This window comes from Macrosteles quadrilineatus, unplaced genomic scaffold (genome assembly GCF_028750875.1).
Source record: "Macrosteles quadrilineatus isolate MER2022 unplaced genomic scaffold, UCM_ALF_1.0 Scaffold_2__2_contigs__length_208266976, whole genome shotgun sequence".
NCBI classification, from domain to species: domain Eukaryota; kingdom Metazoa; phylum Arthropoda; class Insecta; order Hemiptera; family Cicadellidae; genus Macrosteles; species Macrosteles quadrilineatus.
This window is the reverse complement of record NW_026542595.1, coordinates 69477998-69505247: the sequence shown is the minus strand read 5'-3', so window position 1 is coordinate 69505247 and position 27250 is coordinate 69477998. Positions and strand designations below refer to the sequence as shown.

The following is a 27250-nucleotide window of genomic DNA, read 5'->3' as shown; positions in this document are numbered from 1 at the left end:
AAGGCCGAGTTGAGAATTTAACACTTGATTTATTATCTTAAAAGAACAGAATTATTTGTAATGAGTTACTATCAATTGCCAATATATATAAAAGTGATTTGGAAAGCGGACATGCCCACCCCCACAAACATCTCCGGGGGAGGGAAAGATAGCGCGTAACCGCAGCTCACAGACTCTTCAAGCCCGACTCACTAACTCTAGGCTGAACGGTCCTACACGTCACACGGAATTATGAAACCTCTTGTCAGCAGAACAATTAGGCAACACATTCCATGCCACGACCAAAACAACCGAACGTGATGTAGCAATCGATGTGCCCAATACTTTGTGACACTCAACAAAACCCAAGTAAACTGCAAGATTATGCTGGCTAGTGGAGTTGCAAAACGCTTCCAATGACCTATTGCCAATATTAACGGCAATAGCCAAAACTGGGTTTTGGGCTGGTATCCATGATATTCCAAAAAGTATGGTTAATAACTGCCTGACCGAATAGTAATGCAATCAGAATATAAGATTCAGCAGCCAGGTTTAAAGGATTTGGATCCGACATTAGAACATTTCACTAGTAAGTTGTGTACGTACCTCAGTGAACACCCCAGATGCCGTAGACCAGGAGAGGCAAGGCACAAGTACGATGGGATGAGGCCAGTTGGTGGCTGCTAGAGAGGCCATCTGAAACAAACCAATCAATGTTGCCAACACAATGAATATAAACAAAGTAAGGTTCACAGGCTCACCCAAAATGGTAAATTACTATTCATTCGTACAACTTTTGGTACTAACTTTGACATTATACTATCTTCAAAGCTACTAGCAAAAGCTGACTTTTGAAAATCCAAAACTAACCAGTGTTACCAAAACTTACAAATTACTAACAATAATACTAAAATAAGGTTATTATATAAGAAATATTAGCTTTAAAATGTCTTATTCTACTCTTTGACAGTTTGGGATTCTTCAATAAATCACTGTGAACATTATTTAAAAAAAAATCATTAGTCTAATACCAGAAATGTACAGTCATTAGTCGTTAGCGTCGCAATTACCAAGAGTGTCGGACTATCAAGTGTCAGTAAAGTCACTACTGTGCCACCATCCTGAGGAGACGTGTCCGTTAATTTTTGTTTCTTGCTCGTATACTTACTTTCAGCCTTGCTTGCATGATTACGTACTTTCAGCTTCCGCTGGGTTTTTGTTTATGTACTATTCCAAAATCCGAAATGTTGTAAAACTTTTAATTTTTACCAACCATGATAGAAAATATCCACAATAACCTGTTAGGTTAAGAGACCTGGTTAATTATAAGGGAGTTTCAATAAAGATCTGAGGTGAATACCAAGGTAAATAATTATATAGTTATTAAATCATAGATACTTAATAAAAAGCCTAGATAAAGCACAACTTAATGAAGCAAACCAAAAGCTCTACATTTTCAGCCAGTTCACTAAACGAAATTAAAAACCATTTACTTTGAATGTAAAGTTCTTGGCAATTATCATTAGTTTATTTTTTTTAATAAGATCACTAAACTCATGCGATTCTTGTAATCAACTTTAACTCGGTCAGTACATCAGATGTTTACCTATTTGGTTCAACAATGTTTTCTGCTCGATTGTTCAACTAATAAAAAGCGTTAAAATGGTACTGTTAGTCAACTTTTAATTATTGTAAATTAATTTTAATTACATAAATGTCTGGGTAGCTAGAGAGATTTAGTGCTCGCCTTCAAATTTACAATTCTGAACTCATGTTCCATTTGTCAATGGGATACCAATTAATGAAGGTATTACAAAAGGTTGACATTACATAGTTTCATAACTGCAGTTGTTAACAGTTGTCTTACAAAAAGTGTCAGAAAGCCAATGGTATTAACCCATTGACGATGGAATTTTTTAAACTTCACTTTTAATCAATTATTTTAGGTTATGTTCTTTTACGTCTTTTGCTATATTATATTACGTATTACAACACAATATGTCCATTTTCAACAAAAATAAAATCCAAAAGGGAAATATCTATCTCCTCATCCATACCAATGTAAAAGGAAGCAATCAAGTGTTGTGTGCAATCATTATTAAACCCACTAATGTCGTCAACTACCTCTATCTTACTACTTTAATCACTCCTTGAAGGTGTCTTTCCAGATGAGTTAAAGGTCACCAGAGTCTGTCACATTGTTAAAAAAGGTAAAAAGGACTCTCCAGAAAGTTATCGCCCAATATTAATCATTCCAGTAATATCAAAATAGTTTGAAATCATGGTTTTTGATCAGCTGAATTCTTTCTTTGAAAATAACAACTTTTTAAGTGTTTTGCAATTTGAATTTAGAAAGGGCAAGTATACATCAGACGCAATAGACAAATTGATTAATGAGGTACTAATGGTCTTTGAGAGGAATTCAGTTACTCAGGCTACCTTCTGCGACCTGAGTAAGGCTTTTGATTGTGTGGACCATGATGACCTAATAATGAAATTATGTTTTTACAGTATCAACGGAACTCCACTTTCTTTCTTCAATTCATACTTGAACAATAGAACACAAAAAGTCAATATTGATAGAGAATGGTCCCAAGAAATAAAAATATGACGTTCCTCAGGGGTCTGTTCTAGGTCCTTTGTTATTTTAAATCCTCCCAGAATGTATAACTAGTCAAACTTATTTGTATGCAGATGACACACATATTAATCCCGATCTTTAAAAACTTCAAGAGATGGCTCAAAACTCATTTAATGAAGCCTCTATCTGGTTTGAATCTAATGGCTTCCTCTTAAATAAAGATGCAACTAAAAAAATTGTTTTGGCCTTGGACCGTGCGAATTAAATATGTTGGATGGCTATGCAGACAATGTTAAATTTCTTGGTATTTATTATAAGACTCTTTCATGGAGACCTCATATCGATTACAAAAGTTCTAAGCTTTCATGGGTAATTTGTTTTATAACTAAAATAATACATTGTATAGATCAAAGTTATTTAAAAACAGCCTACTTTGCTTATTTTAAATCCATTTTTAGATAAATTTTTTTCTTTTACGGCAATTGCAGTAGGATAGAGGAAATTTTAGTCTTACAAAATAAGTTGGTTAGAATTATAAAACACCTTAGACAACTGGAACTACTATGCCACCGTTGGCATATACCTGGCTTATTAAAAGATCAAACTAATAACATTCAGATTTAAAGGCAAATTATTTAATCACTCTGCTACCCAGCTAAACTAAATAATATTTTTTTAAAGAAAATAAATTGTTATTAAGTCATCAGTGTACTGACTAGTTTGAACTACTGTTGAATCCTCAACTCACAGAACTAATTTATCTTGAGTAATCCTGCAAACCAAAGAAACAAGTTGATTATCAGATAATGGAATGGAAATATCATAAAAACATTTAACAGATATTTGTCACAGGTGCAAAAACCACAAATAGGAGAATAAAACGCAACATGACTTATTTATAATACTCTTCTGAACGTTCTAAACATGTGTGAGATAATGGTAATGGGTCGTCGACAAACTTATTACTACTATGCAGTGAAGATGCAAAGATTTAAATTTAAGTTTTAAAAAGTTTTAAACTTTGCTATTTAATTCAAATATAGCATTTTTCAACTACCCTTGCAGCCAAGAAAAAGTTTAGATGTTCAATGAAAAACAACATTCTTAGTCATGGCTTGTAATGAATTCATGCTATTTCTCTGTAAACAAATTTTAACACTTTAAATGCCATCCTAAGCTTTTCCATTATACGACAGAACCCCGCTAAAACGGACCTCTGACCTCTGCTAGTCCGACTCCTTGCTTAATCCGACCGTGTCATTGCCTAATAGACAATGTTATCTTTGTTACATCAAGACCACTTGCCAGGGTCATGCAGAGATCATCAACATCTTATGCAATTATGAACAAATCTTTTTTATCCCCTGCGATCATGTGAACATCATCATTGTTTTTGCCATCACAGAAACATTCATCGTCATCTTCCGCAATTGTGGCAAAATATTGATTGTCTCCCATGTTCAAGAGAACTTAATCATAGTCTTCAGTGATCACAGCAAAATCCTGAACGTCCCCCGCAGTCGTGTGGACATCATAAGCTTCTTCCACGATCACAGCAATCAAACATGTACCGAACTCGAGCGACAACATCGTTGTCTCCAGCAGTCATGGAAGCTTTATCGTTGTTATAAGCAAATGTGTCAACTCATGAATATCTCCTGCAGTAAAAGAAACATCATCGTCTACTGCAATCGTAGCAAAATATTAAACATCTCTCGATCTCGCGGGGACATCATCTTTGTCTCCAGCAATTAAGGAAACTTTATATTTACTAGTGGTCTATCAGCGATCGCAGCAAAACCATGAAAATCTCATTCCCTAAAAGAAACATCATCTTCACCTTCCATGATCGAGGCAAATTATTGAACATCTCCTGCGATCCCAGAAACACCATCATCAGGTGATGGTATAAAATATGATCCCAGCAACATCCATAATGATTTGCTGCGATCACGACAACACATGTGATGATTTCACACGATCGCAGCAACATTAAAACACACATTAAACAGAAATTTAAAAAACCAGGAAATTAAAATTGGAATTATATATTTTTATGAGTTACAAATCAAGAATACAAGTAAAAATGTAATAAATTACAACCGAGAACTTTCAATAAAAGTTAGTCATGGGAACATTATCATCACCTTCTGGGATCGTGCTTGATCAATGAATGTTAGTTGAGCAATGAATTTGCTCATATGCTACTCGGAAAATCCAACCTTCTCACTGTTCTGATGATGGTCCCAGTCCCAGAGGTGACGGATTAGCAGGATTGTACAGTATATTCATAATTTCAAGGCCAATAATGATCAATTAACTAATTTAGTTTTTTTATGTGCAAAGATTTACCAACTTGTAGTTTCATCCAACTTAATAGGTTTATTAGCCATTAAATTTTCCATAGGGAATATTTTTTGCCTTTTAAAAGTGTTTCAAACGAGTAAGAATTTAAGTCTAGGTGCCCATTGCTAACCTAAGTACAAGTAATATGAGTTCAAGGTTTGGTATTTTGAGTTACAAATTATAAACTTACATGACCACCCATAGACATGCCAGTGACACCGAGGGGTCCAAATCCCTGCCGCTGACACCAATGAAACAACACCAAGCTTTCCAATATAAGGCAGCCACCCATCACGAAGATATCAGACACATTGTGCAGTATGGAGCGTCTGCAATGAGGTTTAAGGTAAATAAATATCACAGTCAAACCTTAAATCACTGAGTTGTGTTACAGTAGGTCAAGCCAAAACACAACTTTGCATATAAAATATAATAACATTAGTAACATTACATAATGTAATCTGAGTTAAGATTTCTAAGGGGTATTAAGATTAAAGTAAAGTGGGATAGAGTTAGAAAAGTAGGGACCAGAAGAAAGATGGTCGAAGACAGTTGAGGAGGGTAGTAGAAGAGGAGATGTAAGAGGGGTGCAAAAATAGAGTTCCTAGGAGAATGGTCAGAGGGAATGTGACCAAGAGGAAGGCCTAGAAGGAGGTGGATGAATGAATGAGGTGAAGAGGGTTTTGAAGAAGAGAGGAGTGAGATGGAACATGGTGAAGAAAGAGAAACTGAGGATGAATAGAAGATGGAGAAGTCTACTCGTAACCCAGACCCAGGAATAGGATAACTGAAACGGAAGAGTATGCTCTCTGAAAGACAGCCAAGAAAAAGAAAAAATATGCCTATTAATATTGTCAGAAAATGGTTCTTGTCCCTAGTGTTTTTAAATTAAAATTCAGTATGTCCAGCAATCCATAAAGATAAAACTCAAAAACAATTTTGGTTTTCCAGGTTCAAAATTATAAAATTTTAATTTTCAGTACAAAAGTTGACGCTCAAAATAAGCATAACTTGTTTATATCTAGTATAGTATATTATAGTACATAAAAACCCTTCAAAGAACCAACAATAACTCAGATTCAAGAAGAAACGTATAAAACATTTAAAAACTAAGAATGTTGAGATGCCTGAAAATAAAAAAAAAAACAACATATTTTAACCAGCAAATATGAATCATTTGATTTGATCATGGTTTTTTTTACCGTTTGTGTGTTTTGGTTAGTTATCAGTAAACACAGATATTTAAAAAAACCAGGAAATTAAAATTGGAATTATATTTTTTTTATGAGTCACAAATCAAGGATACAAGTTAAAATGTGATAAATTACAACCGAGAACTTTCAGTAAAAATCGGTTCTTACTGATATCTTTCTTGATTTATAATCAGTTCTTAAACTTACAATAGTTTCTTAACTGTTAACGCTAGAATGACAGCAACGTTGTGAACATCTCATGTGATCGCGGTGAATTCTGTGATCATTTCACATGATCCTAGCAGCATCCGTGATGATTTGCTGCGATCATGACAACACCTGTGATGATTTCAAACGATCGCAGCAACAGCCACTGTCATCTCCAGCGATTATATCTCAATACCCGTGATTATTTTTCCTGATTGCGGCCACATCCTTGATCATTTTGCAATGGTAGCAGAATTAATGGTGATATCCTGTGATCGGGGCAACGGCTATGATAATTCCTTGCAATCGCGGCAACACACCATGATCATTCCTTACAATTGCGGCTATGTCCGTGATTTGTGGAAATTTCCCCCTATTGTGATTTTCAATGATACAGCAAAAATATAAATTCCCGGATCATAACAAAATTTAAGTACAATTGACAGATTTTCTCCCAGTCATCTAAATTCATGTACTATTTCCCGTTTTCAGGTGGGCTGGAGACTCTAAATATTTACAATAAACATTATTTAGTTTTAAAATCTTAAAAATCATTAAAGCTTTATTAAGACTTACACTTGATCTTTGGGTTTCCTGAGGCCATAGAATGGGTTCTCCAACAGAATAGAACTTATATTGGCTTCTTTCAGCAAAGGCTTAGCAATCACCTGTCGTCTGCGCCAATAGTACTAGGGTCAAAGTCAATCTTTTGAAATATCGCACACAAGATATCATAGACATACATGTCTCTTACATATGTCTTATATCAGTCAATCAGAAAAAATATATCGATAGAATACAATTTGACGCTTGCAAGACAATGGAGCTTACGTACATATTATATGTACCTACGTCCCTTTGCCTTTCAAGCGATGAATTGATTATTAATTACATATAATATCAAGCCAGCAAAGCTGGATAGACAGCCAAATATTTCCAGCATGCCTACAAAACTCAAATAAAAACCTAGTCCATAGTAAATCCATGCATAAAAAATGCATTAAGATTTTTTAAAAGACAATAATGCCCTTAATTAATTATACGATTTGAGACTATCTCTTTAAGTATTTCAATTGATCTTATGCTAATTAGTAATTGTTATTACTTTTTTCCAGTAAGTCTAGTAGCATAGTTTCAAAAAGTATGAAATTTGGGCAGTCAGAAGTTTTCTTGATACCTAGCTTTGAATATAATTAACTTATGGTACATATTGAGACTTGCTAAACTCTTTATACGTTATAGTGACTATTGTCCCTTCAAACAAACTCCTGAGAGACATGCTGAACTACCTTAGCATGTTATTTTAGGAAATAATACAGTAGAACCTCGATAAGACGAGTCTCAAGGGGATAAGGAAAATAGTCTTGTTATTGAGGTGATCTTCTTGGCAAAGGTCTGTTATCAATGTTTTTCTGGCCAGTAGTCGTGTCATCAAAGTTAATAAAATCACTGAGCATCTTTATAATGAGTGAATTTCAGAACTTGCATAAACACATCATTTTTTTCCCAAATTATAATATTACTGTTGTGTAGGAAATTGAAATAGGTTATTGAATAAAATGCAAGTATAACCAAAAACTCTAGGCCTACAGTTTAATTTTTTCAACGGAATTGCTTCAGCCATTTAACTAAACACTCCTCCACGTCTTGAAATTTACCTTTTTTCAAACGTTTTACCAACACCTTTACCCTCTTAAATCTTTTTTTTCAAAATTGTATACATTGTAATGGATGGAATATTAATTTACCTAGCAATTTCAGCTTTCTTTTAATTTATATATTTTTCTACATGTTTTATAACTTTTCTTTTAAATTCACCTGCCAATAAATTTAGTTAAAGTTGTATGACATGATAACTACATAATAGATGCACAAAACATTTACAACTCACAAGCACAAACAACAAAATACCAAAGACAAAGAGAATAAATATAGACTGTCAAAGGAACGTTCCGGCACCCACCTAGTGATGGACGCCAGAACTTATGCTAACCGCAGCACAGCTGACGGGCTATATTTATTTATTCTATTTTCTATGAAAATATTGGACTTAAGATAAGACAACGAATAATCAGTAATACAGTAAAGACTTACACTGCAATGAACAGATCGCGTCTTGAACCACAAGACATTAATTTAATCACTATCAACACACAGTCACACTTAATCACACACTAGATCCCACTTCTCAAGAACTGTGCTACAAACCGATTGCATTCGAATCCAAGACAGAAGAAGGATCAATGATTATTTCAAGTTTAATTTTAACAAATAAAAAATTAGCCTACCGGTACTTGCTATTTTTACTTTACTTTTAACAAAAAAAAAATTGTAATGCCTGGAATTATTGTTTTTCTAAACGGGAAAAATAATCCATTGGCTATTTGGCTTAAAATGACCTCGGATAACCGAGGGATTAGTTTGCCGGGTATAATGTAAATAAAAATCATGATATATTGACCTCTAACGGTTTTATGATGATGGGTTAGCCTCTGGATCAAGATATAGCAATATTAAAAAGGTTTAGAATACCTGTTGCATCAATTGATCCTGTTGTGTTATAAATAACGACAGCTGTTTCGTGCTACTAAGAGCACATCTTCAGGTTGAACGTTAAACTCTAAACACTATTCTCATTGATATATGAGGTTGTCAGCATTATTATTAAACCCTTCATTGACACAAAAACACAAACACATACAAATACAACATTTAAACAAAAAACTTGGCCAAGTAGCTTAAACCATAGATAAATCATACTCCCTTAGTAGTAGTCATCCTTATGGAACAGCTGAAGCCAATTTTATTGTTTGTTCTGTACGTCCAACTGTAGAGGTTATGTTTTGTTTACAATTTGTTTCTTGTGATTTCAGTCATTTAAAACCTCATTTAATCATATAAAACGATTTAATCATAAAGAATAACTGGTCCCCTAGTTATATAACCAAATAGTAAAGCACAAATTATGAAAATAACCCTAAAATAATATAAACAAAATGTGGTCTACCCCAGCGATCAGTGTGGGTGTACATGAACTAGACATGAAAAACAAGCTTCAAAATTTACAATGGGATGAGGAGTCTACTTGTGTTGCTTAGTCTATGCCCAAACACAAGGTGCATTATCGGTTAATAATTAGTCATTGACTGACCTGTGTCAGAGTTTGTGACGACCCCCTCCCCATCTCTCTCCTTATCTTGACTCTGGTTTTAATAACTAACGGTTGTTACTATAACTAACTAGTGGTACTATGACTAACGGTTTTAATTAACTCTGAAGTGAACTAAAGCAATGTTTACACTGTCGTGAGGCCACGGTTATAATCAGGCGTGTAGGTGAGAAATTTTTCTCACTTTCTTGAGAAGCGTGGCCACACCTTGTGCAAACAGTGGAGACGTGGGAGCAACTGATGTGGTAACCCAATACGCCTGTTCCCCACGCCCTTTAGAACTAACCAAAACGTGTTTGGTTGCTACGCCTGTTGCAGGCGTGGCCAGACGTGGTGAGGAGTCATCGTTTTCCGTCTCGTCGTTGACACAAGTCGAATCAATTGAAACGGTGAAAACAAAGCAATCTTTAAAATGAATGGAAGGTCAAACAATTTGAATGCTTGAACTGTATCAAAGTGAACCTTGTTATTTGATATAAATATTGAAAGCTACAGCTTGGTTTCTTTCTTTTTTTAATAACACTTAAATGCCGTGCTATTTCTTCAGCTAAAATAACATTCATTGAAGCACAACCTTCAATAATTAATCTGTTGGCACAATCCATAACCCACCCGTAAATAAAGACGAACACGCCGTTATTGAATACGCTTTCACCAGAAAACCGTTTACACTACACGGCTGCTTGTGGCCGTGGTACGGTACCGTGGCGCCACGGCATTTGCGTACGGCTGTCCATTGGCGTGGCGACCACGCCTGCTATGGACGTGGTATTACGGCAGTGTAAACACTGCTTAAGATTTTAGTTCATACAAATATAAAATTTAAATAGTAAACAAAGAACAACTTCGGATCGACGACAAAGAAATTCATAAATTAAATAAAGCATAATAACAGTTCATATGTTTTCCAATATTACCACACCGGGGCTCATACAATCGAGAGTGTACGGAACTAATCTTTGAAATAGGTTAAGAACATCTGATTTCAGAATTTTTTTTAATTAACGTACTCTGTGGAATTGGGGTTTGAAAAAAACACAACTTCATGCACAGAATTTTATTGATAAGTTAAACTATTTTGACTTACGTGGTCTCCAGTTCCCGCCATATGTAGGCAAATGGGTTTGTAGTAATTTGATGTCCATTTCTTGGGTAAAATAACTTGGAAATGGGCATTCTCTGACTCTTCCGGCAACAACCCTGGCAGATAGTGAACAAATGGAGACTTGAAGTGACCCTCCATCACTCGACAATCAGACCATTCTTCATCCTGGACCATCAAGTAACAGTTGAGCCTTTAGTTTATTTTGGTAAATAATTAATCTGTTATTTCAAGAGTTCTTATTAATCAATTATAACTTTCACAAGTAAAATCTTTAATGATATGATATGGGGAGAATGTGATGTTAAAGGAGTAAAGCTGATTTGCATAAGATGTTTTAACTTATGTCTGTTACATCTGAAACTTTCTGTGGTTTAACAAACATTTTACAATTGGCTCTAAGTTAATTACAGTAGAACCTCGCTAATCCGACCTCCGATGGTCCGACTCCTCGCTTGGTCCGACTGTGCCGCCAACACAATAGGTCCAAGAAAAAAACTAGAAAACTAAAAACTTTATAAATTGTGTTTTTTAGTCTAATGTGTAGAAATTCGTTGTAAGTTACATTTTTAACCATTTCTGCCCATTATTAATTTGAAGTAGGCTACCACATTATTTTTTTGAAAAATCACAGTTCATTTGCTGCTCTTTAGGCCTACACATGAAACATCTGTCTGCTGCGTGTTTGCTATGTCACAACATTTTGTGACTGGGAATTTGTTAATCATGACAGCTTTAGTAGCCTGTGATTAGGTGATTAGTAGGCCTAACCTTGGAAACTTGTTGAATGGGTGGACGAAGAGAACCTCAAGAAAGAATAAAAACTACGAGAAAGAAAAATCAATGTTTTTATGTCATGTTTTTGGCAATTTGTTTGTTTGAGTAAAAGTTTGAAAAAGCTGTGATTTTAAACGTTACATTTTTTATTACTGAACCAAGGTTAATGACATAACATAATAATTATCATGATTGCGCAATAGCCTACAAATTTTGTAATTTTATGATGTAATATAAAGCAAACTATCACATTAAAGTCCATTTATACAGTTAAGGCGGGGACACACTTGTCATACACCCTTCCGATCCGACTCAGATCATACTGCGGTACGACTGTCGGAGAGGGGAATGTTACTTAACTTTGAACGCGGTTGTTTACACCTCTCCGACACGTGTCACGTCATACTCCGATCCTACTCCGATTTTGACTCCGATCACGCACTGACACTGCAGTCTATTCGTTTGTCGGATGCAGGATGATGGGTTGTTTCTTAAAAATCACCTTTATTCTTAAGATTTAAGAATAATGGTTTAAGATAAATATATGCCGATGCTTTATGTGAAATCTGTGCGTGCATACCTTCAATTTGAGACCTCGATCATGAAAATCAGACGGGTAGAAGAGCCAATCGACTTCGAGAGAGAAAACCCAATGTGCTTAATATATAAGATGGGCACTTAAGTAAACCACCTAAATCTTTCCATACAGAATGAACCCAATTTCTTCGTTTTCCACTGCCCTTCAGAGATGTCTGACTTTCTTCCTCTTCATCTAGACAAACGACCATCATGGCTGAATCCCGAAGTCCAAAGTTTTTGAACACGTTTACCACCTTCTGCACGTAGTTTACAAATCAGACTGGCAAGTGTTGATCGACCGGTGGAGGAAATCTGAGATGAGTCGGAATCGTGTATGACATGTGTGTTCACCCCCTCCGATCCCGCACCGATCCTTCTGGAATCCAGCAAATCGGATCGTAGTAGGATCGGAAGAGTGTATGACAAGTGTGTACCCGCCTTTAGTATTAGGCGTTGTTTATGAGTTGGAAATAACCCTTTTATGTCATGTTGGATTAACCGTGGTTATCAGTTATCAGTGGTCTGTTATAAAAAAAAAATACAGTTTGACTACGTTTTTAAGTCAATAAAAACGTTCCTCTGATAATCCGACCTTTTTGCTGTTCCGACCATGCTCCAGGTCCCGTAGATGACGGATTAGGGAGGTTCTACTGTAGTACCTTATTAAGCACACAGTGCTACCGATTTATATTTAAATTTAAGTGAGTTGCAGTACCTACCTTATCTATGTGAACAGGATAGTTTTTATCGACTAGATTGTAGCAGCTTTCACGATTTGATACTACCTTTCTGAATTCAAACAACCTGCAACAAACAAATTTGTAAGGATTTACCGGGACTTAAAGGTGTCTGACACAAATCTTTATCAAGCCTACAGCTTCACATAAATTAAAATTGTGTTGTTTTGTTGCATTGTCATCTTCTCTCATAAGCAATACAAAACTTTTTACACAAAATCCGTTATAAAACCAGGTTCTGTAGGGTGCCATAATCTTCAGAATGAATTAGTGCCATAACCTTCATTGAGAGTTTGATTCAGTGTTGCCGTTTTGTACATAATTAAGCTTTTTGTGCGGATTTTGGTCGCTTGCGCCAATTTTTTTCATGGATTATTACTGTGAGCGTATTTTGCACGGATTTCACCCAAATGTAAAGTTTTTTAAAATATTTATAAATTTCAACGCTAAATCGAGAGTCGGGACACTTTATAACTCAAGAGGAGCACTTGGTGAGTAGGAGCATTCACTATGCAGTAGGCTTACAGGCCTGCCAATCTACCATATTATGGTACGAGGGCTGTTCGGAAAGTAACCTCCGGTTCTCTATAAATAAAACACAGAAGTAGCAACAACATTTTTATTATATACATCTTAAAACTACGTCTTTCCTCTACTTTTCAACATAGTTTCCTTGGACATTCAAACACTTATCGTATCTATGGACCAACTTTGAAAATCCCTCTTTAAAAAAATCACCCGCCAATGCCTTGAGCCATCCCGTGACTGCATCTTTCAGTTCTTCATCATCATCAAATCGCTGGGAGCCAAGCCATTTTTTCATGTGACTGAAGAGGTGGTAGTCGCTAGGAGCCAGGTCTGGGCTGTATGGAGGATGTGAAAAAACATCCCATTTGAACTGGTCCAAAAGGTCCTTGGTTTTTTGGGCAGTATGAGGACGTGCGTTGTCATGCAAAAGGACGACACCAGACGACAGAAGACCGCGGCGTTTGTTTTGGATCGCCCGTCTCAGGTTCTTCAGCGTTTCAACGTACGAATCCGCGTTAATTGTTGCACCACGTTCCATAAACTCAACCAGCAGTACACCTTTGGAGTCCCAAAACACAGTTGCCATGAGCTTTTTTTTGGAAAAATCTTGCCGTGCTTTTGTTGGTTTGTGTGGCGATGCCGTATGACCCCACAACTTAGACTGTTCTTTAGTCTCAGGATTCACGTATTTGACCCAAGTTTCATCACCAGTCACAATTCGGTTCACAAAATGCTCTCCTTCCTTGTCGTATCGAGTCAAAAAGTCCAGAGCCGAGGTCATTCGTTGAGTCTTGTGGTTTTCCGAAAGGATTTTTGGGACCCACCGAGCACAAAATTTATGGTAACCTAACCTGTCAGTCACAACTTTGTACAGAACAGTCCTGGAAATTTGAGGAAATTCATCCGAAAGTTCTGAGATGGTGAATCGTCGGTTATCACGAACCTTTGCGTTGATTTTCTCAACCAGTTCATCACTGACCACAGATGGTCTGCCACTTCTTTCTTCATCATGCACGTTCGTTCGGCCATTTTTAAACGAGCGAACCCATTCCCGAACAACTCCTTCACTCATTATTTTGGGTCCATACACAGCACAAAGTTCTCTATGAATAGCTGCTGCCGAATACTGTTTGGCTACGAAAAACCGAATCACAGCACGCACCTCACACTTGGCGGGATTAACGATTGCAGTACTCATTTTGACCATCGACGGCAAAAAAACTAGCACTCGGACAACCTTCACACTACCACGGCTGGACGCCGACTGACTTGCGATACGCGCAGAAGCAAAAATGGCGGCGCTACCCCTTCTATTTCCCGCGCAAGAAGCAAACGGAGGTTATTTTCCGAACTGCCCTCGTATTTAGTCAATGGGAGGAGCTAATGATTATAGAATACTATAGTGAATTCGTGAATGATCTATGTTCTTTTTATTACAATTTATTGTCCTTCCTTTACTTCTACGCCTACGATCAGTTTGTCACTCCTTGAGACTAAATTGTTTTCTAGGGATATTTTACTTTCACTTTCAAGTGATTTCCCTACCTTTGGTGGCAACAGTGTATTACTGAAATTACTGTGTACAAAATCAAACAATAACGACAAGTCAGTCTGTAACACATTTTGAGTGTTACATTTTGTTGTAACGTGCATCGATATATAACAAACATGGATCGCACGCTGTATGTGTTGCTTGAGCCGAAACGCGGTCCGGCGCTGTCAGACACCCCCCCCCCACCACTTTACGGGCAACCACGTGCACTGCCACTACTGTCAGTATAGCTGTACAGCGGAAGTGCGTGGTTTTATTTTTTCGTATTAGTATTTATTCGACGTGATGTACTTTGATTATGCCAGAATCGTGTTCTGCATTCAATTACACAAGCAGAAGAAGTAAGAACAGTTCAATTTCGTACGAAAGAAAATCTCATACGTGATTCAGAAATGTTGAACGAGTGCATAGAATACTTACAGACTTTGAAAATTGAAAATGTTTCAATTTTACAGCATCCTAGAAAACCCTTTGCCCTAGGGTTCATGACTAATATATGTTCCATAAGAATTATAACCAGCAGATTATTAGATGACTTAAATTTTTAAGTACATCTTAACATAGGCTATAAGTTTTCTCAAGACCATTTTTTTGGAGCTGTTGTTTTCCACATATCTATCGTGGAGTTTGGGGAGGATAACCACGAAATTAAATGAGCAAAATTCATAGGAAACTTGTTTAAGATACTTCGTTTTAGCAAAGCAAAAGAAGCAACCTTAGCAGCTATAAATGCAAAGGTAGGGATTAGGCAAAAGTTAACAAAACTTGTTTTGTTTAGCAATGTTTGATGTTTTGTACGCGAGTGATTTTGTAGTTTTGGTGTATATACAGGGTGTCCCGCAAGTAAACAGCCAAACTCTGGGAAATACTTCTATGGGTCAAAATAAAAAGAAAATCAAGAATAACATTTTTTCCAAAATCACTTCGTTAACCAGGTCCGATTTTACAACTAAATATCGTAATATTTCAGCTATTTCTTATTCGATATTTTTGAGCTTTGTATTGTTTGATACGGAATAAAAATGCTAAATAGAAGTGTTCTTGACATTTTTTTTCATAACAGCCGTTTTTGAGCAATTTAAGTTACAACAATTAAAATGGCTGCCATTTTGAAATTTTAAGTTAAACAAGATGATTTTTTTCTAGCATTGGTCTTTTCTATCTTAACCTACATACCAAGTTTTATAAAGATCGATTGAAAATTTAAAAAAATAAAAATGTTTATGTAAAAAATACAAAATGGTGGATATCTGGTTAACGAAGTTATTTGAAAAAAAAATTTTATTCTTGATTTTCTCTTTATTTTAACCCATAGAACCAATTCCCGGAGATTGGCTGTTTACTTACGGGACACCCTGTATATGATATCGTTTTGTTAAGCAAGATATTTTCCTGATTTTATGTGCAAATTAAATTTGTTCTAGCAAAGCAAACAATCAAACCTTAGCATATGTAAATGCAAAGGTTGGCATTATAGGCAGAAATTAACAAAACATGCTTTGTTTAGCAACGTATGATGTTTTGAACGTGTGTCCTTATGTAGTTGTGTTGTTTCTTTATGATATTGTATTATTAAGAAATGTATTTTCATGAATTGAGTGTACAGATTAAATTATAAATACCCTATATAGGCCTACTCTTGTCTTTAATTGTTCATATTTCCCCTGTTCTTATAATTTAGTAAGCAAAACTGTTCCAAAACTGTTTAACATTATTGGAGTTTTTATCAAAATATATTTATTATTTTTCATGAAACAAAATCAATTAAACTTACACAATAAACAGTTAATACTGTAAAATATAGATAACGAATGTTAAACGATGCAATCACATGTGATGTAGGTGTTATTCAAGTGTAAAATAACATTGCATTAAATGAAAGCGCTGCAGGTATGCCCGGAAAGTGGTGGGGGGAGCTGTCTATAGCCGGACCGCACAGCTGCTACTCAGCGCGCGATCCATTGTGTTTATATATCGATGGTAACGTGTAACAGAGAAAAAGCACATTTAAAACATGTACTGACCACTATAAAACAAAGACAATGACAATGACTCGCCAGTCGCCACCCAAGCACAAATGATACAGTCAAGGACATCAGATGTTTGTTGGTACATAACTAGGTGAAACCCGTCAAAATCAACGGTTGCTTTAAAGGCTTACAGCTAACCAACTTCGATAATTCTTCTAACTGCGTCAAAAAGAGTGAAATTATAAAAAATGTGAGCATTTAGCATTGTTTAATGGGAAATAAATAGTGTGTAGAAACAATAATGACTATTGCGTTAGTTACAAAATATGGTTGATAATAACAATTTTTTCTTATACAGTCCGTCATATGAGTTATTGTTCCTATGTTAACTGGTTTATCTTCTTATTGATGAATAAAACGCGGCTTCATTGGCAACAAATAATGCAAATGACAAAGCAATGCTGCATTTCCGAAAAGCAAATACTGTAAATTGTTACGTAAATAGTGACGTTTACATGCATTGTTGTTAATCAATATATCTTAGAATGAATGAGGATACCTAGTTCAAAAGGAACACAATCTTTCTGTCATGACAGTAACTGCTTAAATAGTAATTACTCTTCGTGAAATTTGTTTTACAGTCGAAGTGTAGTGTTATTTTCACAAATCTCACTTAAGGCCAACCAAGTGGGCCACGGTCCGTAATAGGCCACTGTAAAACATCTGTCAAGATATAGGTACTATTTTTATTTTAGGCAAGGTTTCTGTGTTTGGATGTTATTAGACACGATAAGAGCACAATGAACTTCCTGCAGATTAATAATCCGTTGGTTAAGAGAAATATAAGCCGAATTAATAAATTTCACAATTCAACCACATTAAAATGGCTCTGGCCTGAACTTTTTGTAGTATCGAGTTTGGGCATTTTGTTTATGTTACTATCTGGTTAAGTTACCGGTGTACTTTGAGAAATTTCTTTAGAGATAAATTAAATGGTTTTTGTCGCTTTTTCGTTTGATAACATTCAAAGGCTCTATTGTGTTTTCACTAAGCTGAACGAATACATCGTTAACATATCTAAAAAGTCTGCAATAAATTGCAATTTTGCAGATTAATGATATTCTAAATCTAATGCACATATTTCTTTATAAAAATTATAACAAAATTAATCCAGTTGCTGTAAACCACTACAGTATTAATTAAACAAAATATGGACACGGCTCATATGGGCATCGTGCCCTTCAGTACTTGTATTACACAATTGAAATATTTTCCAATAATTCAAAACCAGTATGAAAATAATCTCATGAACCTATGATGACCTGTCTTGAATAATATGATCAAATATCATCGGCAAAAGTGGTCAAAAAGGCAGACACCACTATTGGAGTACAATAGGTAGCCTATAAGATAAATTTAAAAAAAATCATTTTATTAAGATTTTCCAATGATTTTGTAATTGAACGTTATATTGCAAAACATGCAGAAAAAAATCAATTTTAAAATCAGAAAATCACATTGCAAATACTTCTTTTTGACAAACTCAGTAACTCCCTTACAGAGGTGCCCATCCCCCCAAAGACAATAGCGCGAGTCCCCCCCTGTAGGAGGGGGTACGGGGGTGCTCCCCCGGAAATTTTTGAAATTTTAGACATAAAATAGATGGGTTTTTATAATTGAGAGATTGGCTACCACTGATACTGTGAAAGGGAGGTGTAATATGTCCGGTGCTAATGTGATTGTGTAATAAAGTATTTTCATTCAGGTGAATTTTCATTTAATAAGTAAGAAAGATTTTTAACTAATAATTCCACCGGGCTATAGGTATTTTCTAATTATTTACAGTAATCAAGAACTTTATGTCACTTGACTACTACGAGTGGATGACTAAGCCTAGTGTCGCCACTTCAGATTTTTGAGAGAGACTATTTTATAGATAAAAGATTCCTATATAGGCTTTTATGGATTTTTCTTACAGAATGAGACTACTAGAACAATAAAGTGTTTTTAAAAGTAAAAACAAAAACAGTCAAAAACAGTATTTTATTTATCTGATCTTGATCCAAGATGGCGGACTCTCAAACTTCAACATTATAGTAGGCCTACCCATGAATAGCTAGCACTAATTACAACAGACCTACAGAGTATGTACTCACTCTAATATACACTTAAATTAGACCTGCAACACAGTCTATGGTATTTCTAATAGAACTGCTAGTACAGTCTGTGATGTTTCTAATAGACCTGTTAGTACAGTCTGTGCTGTTTCTAATAGTGATCTAATAGTGACACCTGCTAGTACAGTCTGTACCACAATAGACCTACAAAACAATTGACACTGTTTTAAGGATTAAATTTAATTTAATTTAATAATTGCAAGGCCTGACCTGCCGGGAATAGTGAGCTTTATTGTTTTCTCGTAGGCCAGTTATTGTTGTTAATTATATGGTTTATCGCCAAGTGGTGAGTGGACAATAAACGTTTTGTTACTATAACTCATAGACCTAATTCATAGCGCTTCAATATCCATTTTCATAAGCATATTATTTAAAAATATGCATTATTGTAAGCACGTCATTAATTAAGATACGTTAGGTTTTCGGCAAGATATGAAATTCGCGCATGGGCATTGAGGGATCAGGCTTGCAGCTGTAGGCAGGACTGAGGGAATTTAGTGGTATTCTGTGCGGGAGTTGACGTTTAGCCAAAAAAGCTTGTCTGCGCCAGCGGCGAATGCTAGAACTACCACAAGCTACTGCTTACCCCTGCGTGTGCAAATGTGAATAGGTTAGGCCCATCTGTTTTGCATATTGCTCAAGAGAAACGTGCAGGAGCTACAGAATGACGGGAACTAAGACGCGCCGAGGGCGTGGGAATCTACTACGAGAAGCAGAGAAAGGACCTAAAAAATTTCAATGGAGAACTTGTTAATGGGGATGTGATTGATATTGCTATGAATCTACGAAGTACTCTTTCCACTATATCAGATAAATACACAAAAGATGCCATTGTTGACCTGATTCCAAACATCACTGGTATTCTAAATCAACTAGATGTGACCATAACATCGAATAAGGAGCTAAAAGAAAACCTTACTCAGGTTTCAGAACAAAAAAATCTTTTAGAAAAACTCCTGGAAAATGATAAAATCAAAAGAAAAGAAAACATTAATGACACTTTGTGTTACGAGGAGAAAACAGAGGAAGATATGAAGTTAGTGAAACTCCAAATCGATGAGCTGCGAGCTAGTCAGGAAAAACTTAAAGAAGAATTAAAGAATAAAAATGCTATAATTGATTAGATTCAAAATAAAAATAACTGCAAATCACTTCCATCTTCGACCTCATCTAAGCACAACTTTATCACGCCGAAACATACAGTAAAGCCTAGTAACTTATCAATAGAATCAAACCCAACTACAACAAACAACAGTTTTTCAGCCCTAGCAACAGATTATTCTCAACAACTCGCACCTTGTGGTCAACTGATCCACGTCCAGGCTCAAGTCCATAGACCAGCATCACCTTCTGACGTGCCAAAAAACAAACACCAAAGAACCCCAGACCCCGCACCGGTAGACACCAAGAATAAAAATAAGATTACAATACTGGCGGACAGTCACGGAAAGGAGCTAGCTAAATACCTAACGGAGTTGGAAGAAGAATACGACGTCTTTGTATATGCTAAATCCGGAGCCAAGATGAAGCATGTTATTTATGACGGATCTAACATGGTGAAAAATTTTAATGAAGATGATTTCATAATAATACTGGCCGGTACAAATGACCTACATCACAACGAACCAGCCCAATTCACTATTGCTCAGGGGATAAATTCACTGTTTTCGCTTACACTTAAAGCCAACATAATAATAAACAGTGTACCCTATCGTTATGACAACCCATCACTCAACGACAAAATATTTTTTACGAATTGCTCTATATTAAAAAAAGTGAAGTGTTACAAAGGAGGACTTAAATTGGCTTACCAAGATATTAATAGCAATCTAGCTAGGACCAACTATACAAAGCACGGACTCCACCTCAACCGTCATGGGAAACAACGCTTAGGAAATCTGATCACAAGATTTATAAGACAATTTATAAGTAACAAGCAGTCGCCAAGTTTGACTTCGACTCCAGTAGACATCTCAAATTCAGCACATAAAGATATTCCATCTGTCGACAAAAGAGCTCCCATTCCCATGAAAATATCTAATGATATTACTGATGTCATTGATGTCTACCCTGAAGTATCGTCCAAACGTTCATCTCAAGCGTCCACCCCGGCCTCATCAGTTTGGCAAACTCCTGGCCTGAGCCTGACCATCCCTTATCTCCAGAACCACATTGCAGCACCACCTTGACCCGGTCAATGGACGAGTTTCCTCCTCTGCGGACTTCGTCAACAACAGAAATGTCTCCCACGTCACTCAGATACACAGCAAGAAGGTTATCAACCACGGGCAATGGCGCTGGCTATTCCACAGGATCATCGGACGTGGCAGTGCCAGCCCAGCGATGTGAAGGAGAGACTACCAACTCGCAAGTTAATCCTTGTAATAATTTTTTAGGGCCATGTCTTTCACCCCTGGGGAATACTTAGAATCAGTGAAAGAATTTAAAATCTTACACCAGAATATGCAAACTGCAACTAACAAAATAGATGAATTGTTTTTTCTAACAAAGAGCTAAAGCCTTCAGTTTTTATCGCCTCTGAGCATGGTTTTACCGATAATACTTTGGATTTCTTTAAAATTAATGACTATGAGTTAGCTGAGTCGTATCAACGAAAACATCACAGAGGTGGTGGAATATCTGTTTTTGTTAAAAATGAATTAAAATATAAACCACTCTCTCTAAATAAATTTGCTTTTGATCTTAATTTTGAATTGAGTGGAATTGAAGTAAATCTCAGTAAAATAGGAATTGTCAATATTATAGGTATTTATAGATCCCCTAGTAGTAAGGCAGAGATATTTTTTGAGCATTTTGATAGTCTATTATGTAAGTTAGTGTTACTGAAATTATTTGTACTTGTAGGGGACTTTAATATAGACGTCCAGAACATAAATGACCCTGTGACTAAACAGTTTCAGGACATACTCATGACCTATTCACTCCAATGGTCGGTGGACTCACCTACCCGTGTGACTGCCACCACTAAAACAGCCATTGATAACGTCGTCACCAACGTGCCCAATAGTCATGTTACTGTAATTGAAACTGCTATATCTGACCACTTTGCTCAGGAGACAATTATCGGAGGATGTTTACCGGAACTTGACCCCCTTTTATTAGTATGAAACGTGACATGTCCCCAAGTCATATATCTCTTTTAAATGAAAATCTCACTAAAGAGACATGGACATTTATAGATATTTTTCTATCAACAGAAGAATCTTTTAATGCATTTAATAAAGTTTTAATTTATAATCTTGATGTAGCCTGTCCATTAAAAAAGTGTAGAAAGAAAATAAAGAATACAAAGAATTCCTGGATCACCCAAGGAATTCTGGTTTCACGACAAAAGATAAAATCTTATTCTCTGATATATAAAACAACCAGCGATGAGCAATTCAAAATCTTTTTTAAAAGATACAAACGAATTTATAGGAAGGTTATTAAAGCAGCAAAGGCTTATGCTATCAATAAGAAAATAAAAAATTCACAGAACGTCTCAAAAACAATATGGAGTATTATCAACAAAATAAAAAATGATAAAAAAGTCAATCCAATTGCACTAAACGTCAATGGAAACCTTGTGAATAACCCAGAGGATGTTTCCAATGCTTTCAATATTTTTTTCCAGTCAGTTGGCGAATGTAACTTAAAACAAAACCAAACACCTCTTAACAGTCATTTCTGGCCCACTCCGGTATCATCAATGATTTTAGCTCCTGCCAGTGAGATTGAGGTTGCACGGGTCATTCATGATCTTCCATCAAAAAAATCTGACGATATTAATGGAATGTCAATGTGGACAGTTAAGCAAATTTATCTGCCAATACTGATCCCATTGACAAAACTCATCAATCTGTCACTTCAGTCAGGAACTTTCCCATCTGCATTGAAAATTTCAAAAGTCATTCCAATATATAAAATACCCCCGCCGCAGCAAACCTGCAGACTAAGCTAATTTCCATCTACACATCTGGAATTCCACTAAATTATTCCCTTAAAATTGTCAGATTTATTTCCTATTTAAATATATGATTAATATTAATGAGTACAAGTACTTAGGTTTGCTGCTACAGGGAAGAAAATAGGGGGTTTTTATTGAAATGTTAATAGCTTAGTATGAAGTAAACAAAATTTCTAAATTTCATTAAGATATGTCCATAGACAAGCAAGCTACAACACTGTATTTATTCTCCATAAGAATAACATGGTAATTTTAAATTTACACTATTTTGCGATTTTTCCGTAACCGTTAGGCATGCAACAATGCTTCAATATACTAAATTATTTGTTTTTTGGAGCTCTACAAAATGGTTTAAAAAGAAATTGCAAAATTTTATGTTTTCAGGGTGAAAAATTAGAAAAACCCATTTTTACCCCATAAAACCCCCCATAAACCCCTGTTCCCATAGTCCGATCATAATGGTTCGCGAACTCGTTCGAATAAATGTAGGTTTACACGTTTATACCAAATTTCATCAAAATCGGATCATTTTTGCTCGAGTTATCGCGCTAACGGACACATATATAAATATATATATATATAAATATATATACACGGCCGCGCCCGGGAAGCCAGTCACATAAAATATACACTGGAAGTCAGTCAGTTGCACCCCCCAATATATTTCAAGACTATGATATATATATAAAATATGTTGGTAAATATCTTAAGCCTAGACATATCTGAACGTATATATCTCTTTTTTTCTTAAAAATACTAAAATATAATTACGTAAAAAATGCTATGCTAATGCAGTCACCACCGCATTTGCATGGGAAAGCCAGTCACGTAAAATTTGTGCTGCTAAGCCAGTCACTATATATTTTACCGCATACCACTGGAATCCAGTCACTGAAAATCCACCCGGGTATCCCGTCACTTCAGTCACTTTCACTCCTGCCCTTCTACTTTGTGATATTTATTTGTTCTACAAGCTTGAAAATCCGCACCTCAAACAAATGGATTATGCTTCAGGCATTGAGCACTCTCATAACCCATCTTTCGCACTTCATTTTAATTAGTTGTCTTCCAGATTACTTAACAATTACTATTCTACAGATTAAATACCTAAATCTCAATGTAATCTTTGGTCGTCTTAATAGTCGTCCTGGCAACTGTGGATACAAATATGTACCGTACTAATTCGCAAGCGTAAGGTGGAAAGTTATTGCTTTATAGTCGCACAATTAGGCCTATTGTTGAGTCCTTGGAGGCAAGCGGCCATCTTGGATGATTTCAAAAAGCTGCAAAATTTATCGTCCAAAAATATTTTTCAAACACCAAAGTGTTTATAATTTAAATAGCTAGTATACTGTGGGATTAGAAATGTTCTTTGTAGTTTTGAATTATTCTCCAAGGGAGTCCATAAAATAAGTTAACGGTCACGGTCATCTTGGAAAAAGGCCAACTAATACGAAAACAATATCCTGTGTTGCGCGGGCCGTAGCACACAAATAGTTTTCCCGCCTCAAACAATCAAAGGCGTGTGGAACAAGGCAAAATTCTTGTCTCTTTTGTGGCGAGAGGTAGGGGCGAGCCTAACGGGTTCCATTGATGGGCTACCCGGCTACCGACCGACCTGGGGTAGCGACTAGCGAGCCAGTGGATGGTTAAAGGTTCTGCCGGTTATTTCCATCTTATTGCTGGTTCTCGAGCTTTTGAGCTCGTTGTACAGTGAAATATTACTTCCCTATTTTATATAGCCACAATCAAAGCGATTTTTACAAGAAAGAATGAAGATATAGACTCAGTGATGTGTGGTTACTTAATTAAATCATGTTCCTTGATTGTTTACCCTTTTGTAAGAGCCAATAATCAATCAACTTATATTTCTTTATTTTTCGATTTATTATCTATATCAATTCAAGAGGCAGCCCTGTACCTGGTTAACAAATATACCGATTACATTTAACGTGTTTTCTTTGAGTTACGCCCCATGGGATTCCAAAGTTTCACAATGTTTACATTTTTGAAGAATGTAGATAACAGAATGTTTAACGAAGTCAGCTTTAAATGCTGTCAATAAAGTTCTTTGATTTTGCGGTCCAAAAGGTAGAAACTATTCGAATTGTGAAACTTTTAATTTTTGCTACGAGCCTGTTAATTGGAGATTGTGACTTTCTTAATTTAAGGAAGTAAACGTATTAACATGACGTGTTTGGAGTGGGATTTGAAATATGTGACGTGTATCAAACTTTTTCTCTTCAAAATCCTCTCCGATGTAAAACACAGGTACGGCAGCTAGGTTTATTAGAATTCAAAAGTTTTTTAATTGTCCTCCAATGCTTAGAAATTATTTTTCGATCAAGTTGTTTAATGAATAAATAATTGTTTTGCCAAATTATGTTTCGAAAACAGGAACTAAAAATAGATCAGGAAATAGATATTTTAGTTCAGAAAATAAAGCCAATCAAATAGGCCTACGTACTTTTTAAATAAAAACACTGGTCAGATGGTTTTTAACTTTGCTTTTTATTAACTTCAATAAATTTCTAATAAAAATCACCACAGGTACTAATCTATATAAATAAAATTAGAGTTTTGTCTGTACATTGCTCAGAATCATCAACTTTTAGATTATTTTTACGTTTTAAACATTCAAGAATCCGAAAAAAGTTTCATCTCAATTCCGTTATTATCTCAATAATCAATTATTATCTCAATTCCGTTGTCTATCTTCCGTCTGGCACGGTCCAAAGGCAATTTTACGCGGCCTTCTCCTGAAAACGAAGGTACCTATCAAGATCCTCGAATCATTTTAATGTATTCACTGGATTGGCGAAAGTGTCTTTAGCTATTAAAATATGGCCTCGCTACTTTGTAAAAAAAACTTACGGACGTTTAAAACCCAATTTTGTGCGATTTTTGTCAAGTTTTCTCACAATGTTTATCACATAATCATCATATGAAATAGCGAACAGCTGATCCCCGTGCGTAGAACGGGCACACAGCTAGTAATTATTATTTAATTAATACATCTTATCTTACTAATATTATAAATGTGAAAGTTTGTGTGTTTGTTTGTTTGAAGTTCAATCACGCATTAACTACTGGCACAGAAGATATACTGTTTTAAATTTATAAATAATTTGTCATATTGTGCGAATCTTGGTGATTTGAATTTGGTGATTTGCTTTTTTCTGCTGTTTAGGTGCAGTGGTAGAACATTATTATGGATATGGTAGATGTTTTATACTATATTATACCGTAAATTAAAGAAACGACACGACGAGTGTCGTTGTCAATAATGTCGTCTGATTCTGACTGATGTCAGATGTTACACTGAATCGGTCACAGGGATAATAATTAGTTGTAACCTACCACTAGCTTACCTAACTAAGTTTGAGTGTTGCTATTTGCAGTGTGGGATGATTGCACTGGACAGTTTAGCTATCTATTTCAGAAAAATAAAGTTTAAAATAAATCAAATTCTAGGATCTGTTCTTAAGTTGTGGCCGTTTTGAAATGGATGCTTTCAGAGTTCAGTTTAGCCTAGCCTGAACAACTGGATTAGTAGCTTGACTTAGTGGTTCATCCATGTTTAGTTTATAAACACTAATCAATGCCTAATCTAGATTATAGGTGCCTTATTGTACTCTGTTTTAAAACTAATATACATAGGCATAAGCTTTAATTTTTGTATTAAATACTGTGTGCATCATTAAGGTAACTCCGTTAGGTTGCTTTTTATAAATAAATAATTTCATAAATCACTGATACCCTATATCATCTAAGTGTGCTCAGTACATAATGACACTCTCTCAAAAAAGTACTAATCCTAACCCAAAAAAATATAGATAGGTAGCTTTAGGCCTACAGAGGATGAGTGTTTATATTTATATCACTTATATTTATATGTCTGTGGCTAGGTTTTGGTTATGTTTGCCTTAAGATGGCTATAAGCTTAGGACTAGATATCAAATAAACTTCCAATTAACTTATAGTGCAGCCTAGCCCTAATTTGTCGGTGTCAATGAAATAGTGCAATATCAAGGACAACCAAACTTGGATATACAACCATGTTTATACCTAAAGTTCCTTTTTGGTACTCACCAACAAGGATCAACCGTAATTATTTTCAGTCAGAAAGTGTCCTGAGTTTCCAGAAAATTGTAACTTATTACATTTTAAAAATTGAGGGTAAATTAAACGTTTCGGTTCTGGTTTTGGAGCGAGTCCAAGTTCTTGCAGTGACTAATACTTCAAAGGAAGGAAGGTGGGAAGATTTTCATACTACTAATAGCCTTCTTTGAATTCAGCGTGAAAAATACTGGGTAATTTCTATAGTTTCGGCCATTTAGGGGAACCAAACAAATTTTTAAAAACTCTTCTATCTCATCATTTCAG

At 35.6% G+C, this 27250-nt stretch overlaps 1 protein-coding gene across 3 annotated transcripts in view; it reads right to left on the bottom strand.

Moving 5' to 3' along the window:
* The window catches only part of LOC128985515 (protein ABHD18), a 63249-nt gene that overhangs the window by 25911 nt on the left and 10088 nt on the right, over nucleotides 1-27250 (bottom strand). For all 3 annotated transcript variants that reach the window (XM_054405092.1, XM_054405091.1, XM_054405090.1), the window contains exons 2-6: nucleotides 12653-12737; nucleotides 10563-10745; nucleotides 6883-6995; nucleotides 5097-5235; nucleotides 586-675 (exon numbers count right to left, since the gene is read on the bottom strand). In XM_054405092.1, coding sequence (XP_054261067.1) covers nucleotides 586-675; nucleotides 5097-5235; nucleotides 6883-6995; nucleotides 10563-10745; nucleotides 12653-12737 — 610 coding nt within the window. The remainder of the gene's footprint in view (nucleotides 1-585; nucleotides 676-5096; nucleotides 5236-6882; nucleotides 6996-10562; nucleotides 10746-12652; nucleotides 12738-27250) is intronic.